Here is an 11,328-nt window from a genome sequence, read left to right on the forward strand (position 1 = left end):
AGGCAGAGAATTCCACACCTTCACCACTCTCTGACTGAAAAAGTTCTTCCTCATCTCCGTTCTAAATGCTCCAGGTCCGGCGAGCAGGAATGAGAAAGCGTCTTAATATTTCCAGGGTTGCACCAGTTATTGTTGGTCATGAAGCAAACTCCTCCGCCCTTGGATTTCCTGGATTCTTCCGTTCTGTCCGCCCGGAAAACAGTGAAGGACTGGGTTGGGCAAATCACCTGATCTGGCACCAGCCATGTCTCGGTCAGACAGAAGATTTTGCAGTCTCTTATGTCCCGCTGGAATCTGATCCTCACCCTGAGGTCATCCAGCTTGTTCTCCAGGGACTGGACGTTGGCCAGAAGGATGCTGGGCAGAGGTGGACAGAAGGTTTGGGCTCTCAGCCTATTCCCAATCCCCCCCCCGCTTTCCTCGATGTTTTCTCCGACTTTTTCTCGGAGCCGCGCTCCCATTACTGTTGCCGCGGCACGGCACTCTCTTTGCTTCCTGTCTGCCAGTTCTCTATCCAATACCATGTGCTCTAATTTTGCACAACAATCTTTTGTGTGGGACCTTGTCAAAGGCTTTTTGAAAGTCCAGATACACCACAGCCACTGGCTCTCCCTTATCCATTCTACTTGTTACATCCTCAAAAAATTCCAGATTAGTCAAGCATGATTTTCCCTTCATAATTCCATGCCACCTCCTTGAGTACTCTGGGATGCAGCCCATCTGGCCCTGGGGATATATTTTCCTTCAGTCCCAACAGTTTACCTAACACCATTTCCTGATGAATGTGGATTCCCTTCAGTTCCTCCCTCCCACTAGATCCTCGGTCCACTAGTATTTCTGGGAGATTGGTTCTGTCTTCCTTCGTGAAGACAGAACCAAAGTACTCATTTAACTGTTCTGCCATTTCCTTGTTTTCTATTATAAATTCACCTGTCTCTGATTGTAAAGGACCTACATTTGTCTTCACATAGAGTCCCTGCCTTACAGCACCAGTGACCTGGGTTCAATCCTAACTAAGGGTGGACATTATACGTTCTCCCCACGACCACGTGGGTTTTCTCCAGGTCCTCTGGTTTCCTCCCACACTCCAAAGACAGACGGGTTGTAGGTTAATTGGCTTCTGTAAATTGTCCCTGGTGTGTAGGATAGCGCTCGTGTACGGTGATAGCGCTCGTATCACTGGTCGGTGCCGACTCAATGGGTAGAAGGGCCTGTTTCCGCGCTGTATGTCTAAAGTCTAAAGACCAAATGACTTTATCACTAATCTCATGACTGTAGCAGGACACCATGCATAAAATGTCTGTTACACGGATACCCAGATCTTTGGAACATCCCAAAGAGAAAAGCATAATAGACATCCAAGGTTTTTGTTTTGGAGGTGCAGTGCAGAAACTGCTCCCCGAGTCTGCGCTGACCAGCGATCCCTGCACATTAACACTACCCCACACACACAAGGGACAATTTTACACTTATACCAAGCCAATTAACCTACAAACTTGTACTTCTTTGGAGTGTGGGAGGAAACCGGAGCACCCGGAGAAAACCCACGCAGGTCACGGGGAGACTGTACAAGCTCGTACAGACAGCGCCTATAGTCAGGATGGAACCCGGGTCTGTGGTGCTGTGAGGCAGCAGCTCCACCACTGTGCCACCGTTGCCTTTATGCAAGCACCATAGCAGCTTTTAATTCTGCTTTATAAGATCACTTACAAACAAAAACATTTACTGAAGGCATTTACTGATTACAGATCGTAGACTGACAGATACAAGATAATATCCACACGTCTGCTTTATTGGTATAGATGTCCAGACAGAATGAGGAAGGTATAATTCCCAGTGCAGGTCGGTGCAGGGACAGACCGCTCACTTGTTGCTCTGTGGTGGGACCCACTCGTGAATCTTCTTGGGAGTAGTTGAGAAAGGCACGTACTGCCCCGGCGTCCCGCTCATATTAAACTGATGGGTTTTCCAGATGAATTTCCGTTCCGTTGGAGGGTGCGTGGTGGGCGGGTGCTCAGTACTGCAGTGAATCCAACGGTGCCTGAGACAGCCAAGGAACACACACACAAAGAGAGATCATCAAATGGCAGCTCAAAGCTCAGAAACAGAACAGTGCTCCTTCCACTACCCCAGCATCCCCACCCAGTTCACTCAGTGTATGGGTACAGCAAAAAGCTTTTGTCGCGTGCTCACCAGCCAGCAGAAAGACAATATATGATTACAATCGAGACATTCACTGCGTACAGATACATGATAAGGGGAATAACTTTTAATTCAAGGTAAGGCCAGTCAAGTCTGATCAAAGATAGTCCAAGGGTCCCCGATGAAGTGGATAGTAGCTCAGGACGGCTCGTCCGTTGTTGGTAGGATGGTTCACAGCCAGATTCAAACAATCGATGGCACTGTTCTAGAAGAGTGCTTACCCACCAGGCTGGGATGGAAGGCACTGGCTGACAGGCGAGGAGCCCTGGACTCTCTACCACACATCCACCTATCCAAAATGGCAGGCAAGATGATCCAACCTAACCACATGCTGAAGAGATCCCAGGCCCTTTCATCACTCCCCTTTCACAGGCACCTTGGGGCAGATTTTCTGACGAGAGACACAGACAATGTGATTCAGAAATCAGAGGTGCTGGTGCAGGATTCCCAAAAGGTTCATTTGCAAGTTGAATCGGTAGTAAGGAAGGCAAATGCACTGTTGGCATTCATTTAGAGAGGACTAATGTTGAGGCTTTATAAGGCACTGGTAAGACTGCATTTGGAGTATTGTGAGCCGTTTCGGGTGCCATACCTGAGGAAGGATGTGTTGGCATTGCAGAGGGTCCAGAGGGGGTTTAGGGGAATGATCCCAGGGAAGAGGGGGTTAACATATGGTGAGCGTTTGACGGCACTGGGCCTGTACTCGCTGGAGTTTAGAAGCATGAGGGGGGACCTCACTGAAACTTACCGAATAGTGAAAGGCATGGTGGCACAGCTGTAGAGTTGCTGTCTTACAGCGCCAGAGGCCCGGGTTCGATCCAGGCTACGGGTGCTATCTGTACGAAGTTTGTACGTTCCCCTGTGACCTGTGTGGGTTTTCTCCAGGAGCTCCGGTTTCCTCCCACTCTCCAAAGACATACAGGTTTGTCGGCTAATTGGCTTGGAAAGAAATGCAACTTGTTCCTAGTGTGTAAGATAGTGCTGGTGTGCGGGGATCGCTGGTCGGAGCGGACTCAGTGGGCCGATGGGCCTGTTTCCGCGCTGTATCTCTAAACTAAACTAAATACAATATAGTGAACTGTATATTGCCTTTACTGCTGAAGGGATTTAGTACAGGAGTAAAGACATGTTGCTTTTGGCACTGATGAGACCACACCTGGAAATGTTATGCACAGGTCTGGTCTTCCTACCAAAGGAAGGATATACTTGCAAAAGAGGGAGTGCAATGAAGGTTCAAGAGAATGGTATCTATGATGGGAGGCTTGTCATTTCAGGAAATTTCAGCAGATTGGGTCATTCTCTTGGATTCAGAGTGAGCAGTGATTTTATTGAAGGGGTTTGTATGGCTGAGAGGGTAGATGCTTGCCCCAGCTGGAGTATCGAGAACCAGATGCCACACATTCCCAAAATGAAGGGACATCCATTCAGGTCAGCGAGGGGAAGAAATTACTTCATCCAGTGGATGACGAGTTTTTGGAATAACGACTGGGAGTTCTGTTCTATTGGGTGTGCGTAAGATCACTCCCACTTCCTGTGTAGTAACGGCAAGTGGAAAAGACATCACTGGGAAAGTCAGAAAGTTGCCATTACACCTACCAGGAGGGCCGTAGAGACTCCGATAGAGATAAGTAAAGTAGAAATATAAGTAGCAGCTTAATCACGGGCAAGTCACATGCTGGCCACTCCCTCTTCTCCCCTCTCGCAACAGGCAAAAGGTATAGAAGTGTGAAAACGCACACCTCCAGATTCAGGGACAGTTTCTTCCCAGCTGTTATCAGACAACTGAATCATCCCACCACAACCAGAGAGCAGACCGGAATGGACTTTACTGGCTTTATCTTGCGCTAAATGTTATTCCCTTATCATGTATCTGTACACTGCGAATTATAATCAATTGTAATCATGTATTGTCTTTCCGCTGACAGGATGGCACGCAACTGAAGCTTTTCACTGTACCTCGGTACACATGACAATAACTAAAGTGGTTTACAGGTTATGGACCAGATGTGTTGTGGGCTCCACCCTTTTACAGAGTGATGATGATGAGTAAATCGTCCAGTAAAGCAGTGTCACACGTAACACACAGCGCTGTCAGCCAAGCACCTCCACAATTGCAGATACACGCCCTGAATATAACTGAGATTTACCATTCTGGAGGGATCATGCTCCCGTCTATTTCCCAGAAAGTGTTCTTCCCATTCATCATTCGGGTGTATTCAACCCATCTGTGTCGACCTAGAAATTGAAATTGCAAATGATCAACAAAATACATTCTTCGGACCAGTTAATGACAATACCTTGTGCTGCTGGTTAACTTGAACGGGCAATCTTCTCTCTTACACTGTGGTTTAATCAGTAGTTTGTGAGATTACACACCTCACTACCAACTGGGCTGAGGTCTGGATAGAGTGGATGTGGACAGGATGTTTCCACTAGTGGGAGAGTCTAGGACCAGAGGCCGCAGCCTCAAAATAAAAGAACGTATCTTTAGAAAGGAAATAGGCAGGAATTTATTTAGCCAGAGGGTGATGAATCTGTGGAGCTCATTGCCACTGACGGCCGTGGAGGCCAAGTCAATGGATATTTTTAAGGCGAAGATTGACAGATTCTTGATTAGTACGGGTGTCAGGGTTTATGGGGAGAACGCAGGAGAATGGGGTTAAGAGGGAGAGATAGTTCAGCCATGATTGAATGGCGGAGTAGACGATGGGCCGAATGGCCTAATTCTGTCCCCACCTCACTACTCAACTCTTAGGAATCCATCACATTGTGCAATATGGAGACTAGACAAGCAGCATCCAGCTAGGATACTGACAGCAAGTTGAAGAAGCATTCAAAGGTTAAAAAAAAGTAAGTTAACCAAAAGTAGGGTTAGAATTATAATTTTCAGCAAACTAAATGGACATTATCAGATTGCATTCCCATTGCGCACACCATCAATTTCATCGTGGAACAGCGGTAGAGTTGCTGTCTTAGAGCATCAAAGCCCTGGGTTTGATCCTGACTACGGGTGCCATCTCTGCAGTTTGTACGCTCTTCCTGAGACTGCGTGGATTTTCTCCGGGTGCTCCGGTTTCCTCTCACATTAATTGGCTTTGGTGACATTGCAAAAAAGTCTACACAATACGTAGGAGTGTTGCTGTACTGGGCGGGGGTAATCACTGGTCGGCGTGAACTTGGTGGGCTGAAGGGCCTGTTTCCGCGTAGTATCTCTAAAGTAAAATCAAATTAAGCCAGGAAAGATACAACTTGTAGAGAAAGAGACATGGAGACACGAGGGACTATCACTTGTCATTTCTACACACTGGCTACATTCCCTCTACACTCTGTCTTGGTTCCCGAGGGCCTCGACTCAAAATGTCCACCATCCCTTTGCCTCTACAGATGCTGCTTGACCGCCGAGTTATTCAAGCAGTTTATTTTTTGCATCTGCAGAAACGCAGCCATTGCTGTAAGGCAAAGAAATATAGCGACCAATGTTCACGCAGCAACTCCCACAAGCAGCAATCTATTCCACATATATATGTACATGAAAAAAACTGCAGATGCTGGTTTAAATCGAAGGTCTGAAGATGGGTCTCGACCCGAAACGTCACCCATTCCTTCTCTCCCGAGATGCTGCCTGACCCGCTGAGTTACTCCAACATTTTGTGTCTACCACCTATGTATGTAGATCTATTCTACATTTTCCTTGATCCTCATCCCCTTTATTCTCATTTTCACACCTTACCCTTCCATATTCGTATCTCCCTCTCCACTGACGCTCAGTCTGAAGAAGGGTCTCGACCCGAAACATCACCCATTCCGTCTCTCCAGAGCTGCTGCCTGTCGCACTGAGTTCCTCCAGCATTTTGTGTCTATCCTCGGTGTAAACCAGCACCTGCAGTTCCCTCCCACACAGCAGCAATTACACGGTGGTAAGTGAAAGTCGCGCTCTGCTGCCTCTCCACAAAATGCCATCTTTTATACTGACCGCAGATGGATCATCCAGAAGCAGTACAATTATCAGTGCTGCGCTCCCACAATATACCATCGGAGTGTCAGCAGAAGTAGAAACTAGGACAGACCTGTCCCAGAGAGAGTAATGATTACTACCACTGAGTAATGATTATCACCAGTGGGCTATGTATCACAATAACCATAAAGATTAATAGCAGCACTTACCATAGAAGTATCGTTTGTCTTCATAGTATTTGTTTCCATACTTATCTTCCCCGACAAATTTCCCCGTTTTTAGATCACTTGTTCTACAATATACAATACCAATTGATGGCAAAAGGAAAAGCAATTAAATTTAATCTTAACTAATCTTTGCAATTAAAAACAAAATCACAGATATTTAAACCAATGATTTGCAGATTAGCAAATGGAACTTATCGTTTAGAGATACAACAGGGAAACAGGCCCTTCGGCCCACCGAGTCTGCGCCGACCAGCGATCCCCGCACACGAGCACTATCTTACACACTAAGGACAAGTTACATTTTTTCCAAGCCAATTACCCTACAAACCTGTAGGTCTTTGGAGTGTGGGAGGAAACCAGAGCTCCCGGGGAAAACCCACGCAGGTCACAGGAAGAACGTACAAACACCGTACAAGCAAGCACCCATAGTCAAGATCGAACTGGGTCTCTGGCGCTGTAAGGCAGTAGCTCTGCCGCTGCGCCACCATTATCTGACTACGGGCGCCGTCTGTACGGAGTTTGTACGTTCTCCCCGTGACCTGCGTGGGTTTTCTCTGAGATCTTCGGTTTCCTCCCACACTCCAAAGACGTACAGGTATGTAGGTTAATTGGCTGGGCAAATGTAAAAATTGTCCCTAGTGGGTGTAGGATAGTGTAAGTGTGCGGGGATCGCTGGGCGGCGCGGACCCGGTGGGCCGAAGGGCCTGTTTCTGCGCTGTATCTCTAAATCTAAATCTTGCCAAAATACTTTGAAAATAATCTTGCCATAAATCATAACAACTCCCAGAAAAGATGGCAACTTTGCAGTATAAATCTTGATAGCACCCCTAAAAGTAGTGAAAATACAGATTTTGGCTGATAGATAGGTCTGAGATGAAGGCCATTGATGGTTTATTTGTTCTGTTTGTGTCAGCGCCTTTTCTTGAGAATTCACAAACCCAATGGCACTGCGGCAGATGTACAAAAAGTCACACTCAGAGCTGCTCAGCCTTAACTGTAAGTTGCAGCTCTTATTCCAAAGTTGATGGGGAGATCACGGTGGGGTTTCCAATCCACACAGTTAGAAAGCCAATTCTTACTTTATTTCCTCATGGCTTTCAGAATATTTCATCCAGGTGATGGTGCTTGATTTTGAGTAGCTTGCACATGGGGAAATAAAACCAAAGTCCCTTCATCTCCCTTCCCGCTGAACCATGGCCCTCCCCTCTCCTTCCCCGTCTACTCCTTATGCAAAGTGCGGGAAGAACTCAGCAGCTCAGGTGGAGGGAAATGGACAGACAATGTTTCAGGTCGGGATCCCTGTCTGAGGAAGGTCCCTCCACAGATGCTGCCTGACCCGCTGAGATCCTCCAGCACTTTGCATTTCGCTCAAGATTTCAGTACCAGCAATGTCTTGTACGCCTTCTACCCCTACCGTTTCCTAACTCCCTTACACCCTCCAGCCTCCCCTCCTTTTCCGTTCCCTCTCACTTTCCCTTACTTCTCCTCCCTCTTTCCTTCTCACCCTCCTCTCCTTCCCCTCCCTTCCATCCTCACCACCCTCCTCTTTGCTGCCATTCCACCTTCCCCCCTTTACACTATCTCTCCTCCCTACCACTTACAGCCCCCTCCACCTTCCCTCTCCTACTTTGCCCTAACCTCCCTTTCCATTCAACCCCTCTCCTTCCCCTCCCACCACCTCCTTTTCCCTTCCCCATTATCCTCCCTGCTCTGTGCTGCCCACTTCACCTCTCCTACTCTGCCCTACTCCTCTCTCTTTCCATCGCACCCCTCTCTTCCCCTCGTTATCCTCCCTCCCTCATCCCTATCCTTTGCTGCCCCTTCCACCTCCCTCACCTACTTTGCCCTTTCCACTTCACCTCCTTGTATCACCTGTTTCTCCTGTTATCCTCCCTACCTTTTGGTGCCCTCTCCCCCACCTCCTCCTTTACCAAACCTCCTCCCTGCCACAGGCTGCACCCTCCGCCCCTCCCCTCCCTTCTCAGCCCTTTGCTGTGCCCTCCACCTCTGCCCTTCCCCTACCTCCTACTGTCCCCACTTGTCTTGTCTATACTGCGCCAATCTGCGTTGGGCTATAAACGTGCAGTCCCTCATGCATGCAGTTGCAGATTTAAAATGTAGTGTTTGCAAGCAACAGTTTAATAGATTTACTATCAGCAGCAGATTTTATATGCGGTGGCAAAGGATTCCAAACAGGGATGGTTCTGGGGTACAGCGAGTAGCGGAAACAGTCTGTGTTGGTCTTGATGGTTATATAATTCAAGGGTTGGTTTAAAGTCGAGCTCCTGGTCTGTTGTTCCGACTGTATGAAAGATGGGCAATGTTGGATGGAGCTAATGAGTGGGTTTCTTTGTAGACTGCAGTAAGCCTGGTTATTATACGACGTCTTTGGAGTTGAGTTCATGAAGCATTTCAGTGACACTACTGGTTCTTCTAATAGTCCCCCCCCCCCCTCCTTTCCCTCTGAAGCCCGAAACGTCACCCATCCCCTCTCTTCTGAGATGTTGCCTGTCCCTCTGAGTTACTCCAGCATTTTGTGATACCTTCGATTTGTACCAGTTATTGTCGAACATTCCCTCTGCTCCCCTGCCCTCCCTCTCCCCCTGCCCTCCCTCTCCCTCAGGGTGACCCCTGCCCTCCCTCTCCCCCTGCCCTCTCTCTCCCCTCCACCTCCCTCTCCCCCTGCCCTCCCTCTCCCCCTGCCCTCTCTCTCCCCTCCACCTCCCTCTCCCCCTGCCCTCCCTCTCCCCCTGCCCTCCCTCTCCCTCAGGGTGACCCCTGCCCTCCCTCTCCCCCTGCCCTCTCTCTCCCCTCCACCTCCCTCTCCCCCTGCCCTCTCTCTCCCCTCCACCTCCCTCTCCCCTCCACCTCTCCCTCAGGGTGACCCCTGCCCTCCTCTCCCCTCCACCTCTCCCTCAGGGTGACCCCTGCCCTCCCTCTGCTCCCCTCCGCCTCTCCCTCAGGGTGACCCCTGCCCTCCCTCTCCCTCTGCCCTCCCTCAGGGTGACCCCTGCCCTCCCTCTCCCCTCCACCTCTCCCTCAGGGTGACCCCTGCCCTCCCTCTCCCCTCCACCTCCCTCTCCCCCTGCCCTCTCTCTCCCCTCCGCCTCTCCCTCAGGGTGACCCCTGCCCTCCCTCTCCCCTCCACCTCTCCCTCAGGGTGACCCCTGCCCTCTCTCTCCTTCACCTCTCCCCCTGCCCGCTCTCTCCCCTCCGCCTCTCCCTCAGGGTGACCCCTGCCCTCTCTCTCCCCTCCGCCTCTCCCTCAGGGTGACCCCTGCCCTGCGCCGCCGCGTCCCCGATCACAACAACGTCCATCCCCGTCCGCTTGCAATTGCCTCCACATCCCCTCCCTTATCCCTCTCTCTCTCTCTCTCCCACCTCAGGACTTGAAAGAAGGCGCCGCTGATGCCGCCGTGGCTCCACAGCTGAGTCCAGGCCCGTCTGAAGACGGGGATGATGTCGGCCATCTTCCAGCGGCGACCCCAACGCGCAGACTCACCGCCGGCTGCCAGCAGCGACCCCACTGCGCAGATTCCCCGCCGGCTGCCAGCAGCGATCCCACTACGCAGACTCCCCGCCGGCTGCCAGCAGCGACCCCACTACGCAGACTCATACCCGACCGCCGGCGCCGCTCCACTGCGCAGACTCGCCGCTCCACTGCGCCAACTTGCGGCGGGCTGGTTGATGTTTGACCGACGGGGTCACTCAGCTCCGCCACCTCGTGGTGTAGAAAGGAACTGCAGATGCTGGTTTACGTCGAATATAGACACAAAAAGCTGGAGTAACTCAGCAGGTCAGGCAGCATCTCTGGAGAAAAGGAATGGGTGAGACCATTCCTCAGATCCTGTCCGAGCTCTCCGACTAGTTTCACTGTCCTCCTGATTAATTTCACTGTCTGTATGCCTCGTTGTCACCTTCCCCTCAGCCAACAAAGAACCATTTTACATTTCCTTTTCATCATCTGCTTTGATTTTTCACAACTTACCCATCCACATCTGTCTTCCCTCTCCCCAGACACTCAGTCTGAAGAAGGGTCTCGACCTGAAACGTCACCTTTTCTCCAGACATGCTGCCTGACCCTCTGAGTTATCCATAATCATAATCGTAATTTAGTAGCCAAGTATGTTTTGCAACATACAAGGGATTTGGTTTGCCATACAGTCATACCAAAAAGCAACAAGACACACAACTACATAAAATTTGACATAAACATCTACCACAGCAGCTCCTCCACATTGCTCACTATGATGGAAGGCAATAAAGTCTTATCTTCTTTCCTCCTTTTTCTCCCACAGTCAGGGTAGTCAAACCATCCGCAGTCAGGGTGGTGGAAGCTCCCACATCAGGGCAATCAAAGCTCTTGCGATCGGGGTGGTCGAAGCTCCCGTGTCAGGGCGATCGAAGCCTCCGCGAAGCTACCGTGGCTTGGAACTCCCAAAGCCTTTAAAAAAAAAAAAACTTTATCCAAGTAATAAATATTTACAAAACATCTTCTTTTCAACAACCCCATCCGACATTTCCGGAAGTTACACGTTCAATACAGGTATTCATTTCCAAATTTACACAGAAATTTACACAGAATCCCTTATTTGGAGCGGCATCTCCACCACACCCTGCCCCCCCCCCCCCCCCCCCCCCGTTGTCTGCCAACTTGTGCATTGTGGCTCGTCGCACCGGAAGACGGCCCGGGTGATCCCCGTGGCGTAGGAAGGAGGGACGGGCCACACTTGTACCCCGAGTGTACAGCACCCCGAGAGCACCTCACACCTGATGACCAGATTTTTACCTGTGAAGGAGAGGGAACGCTGCTTCCACAGCTCCAGCTTCTTCCCCACCTTGGCTATCCGCTCCAGCCAATTCTTGTTACACGCCTCAGCCTTCCCGAACCAGATCCCCAGCACCTTCAAGAAGTCAGGCTTGATGGTGAAGGGGATGGAAGAT

At 50.0% G+C, this 11,328-nt stretch overlaps 1 protein-coding gene across 1 annotated transcript; it reads right to left on the reverse strand.

The window, feature by feature from the left end:
• Window positions 1-1,771: 1,771 nt before the first annotated feature.
• ndufa12 (NADH:ubiquinone oxidoreductase subunit A12) lies at window positions 1,772-9,911 on the reverse strand. The gene is made up of 4 exons (XM_078420204.1): window positions 9,766-9,911; window positions 6,367-6,449; window positions 4,350-4,437; window positions 1,772-2,041 (listed from the first exon to the last, which is right to left on the reverse strand). Exons 1-4 carry the CDS (start codon window positions 9,852-9,854, stop codon window positions 1,864-1,866), a joined length of 438 nt encoding a protein of 145 aa, XP_078276330.1. The 5' UTR covers window positions 9,855-9,911; the 3' UTR covers window positions 1,772-1,863.
• Window positions 9,912-11,328: the final 1,417 nt, after the last annotated feature.

Source organism: Rhinoraja longicauda, chromosome 23 (genome assembly GCF_053455715.1).
Source record: "Rhinoraja longicauda isolate Sanriku21f chromosome 23, sRhiLon1.1, whole genome shotgun sequence".
Taxonomy (NCBI): domain Eukaryota; kingdom Metazoa; phylum Chordata; class Chondrichthyes; order Rajiformes; family Arhynchobatidae; genus Rhinoraja; species Rhinoraja longicauda.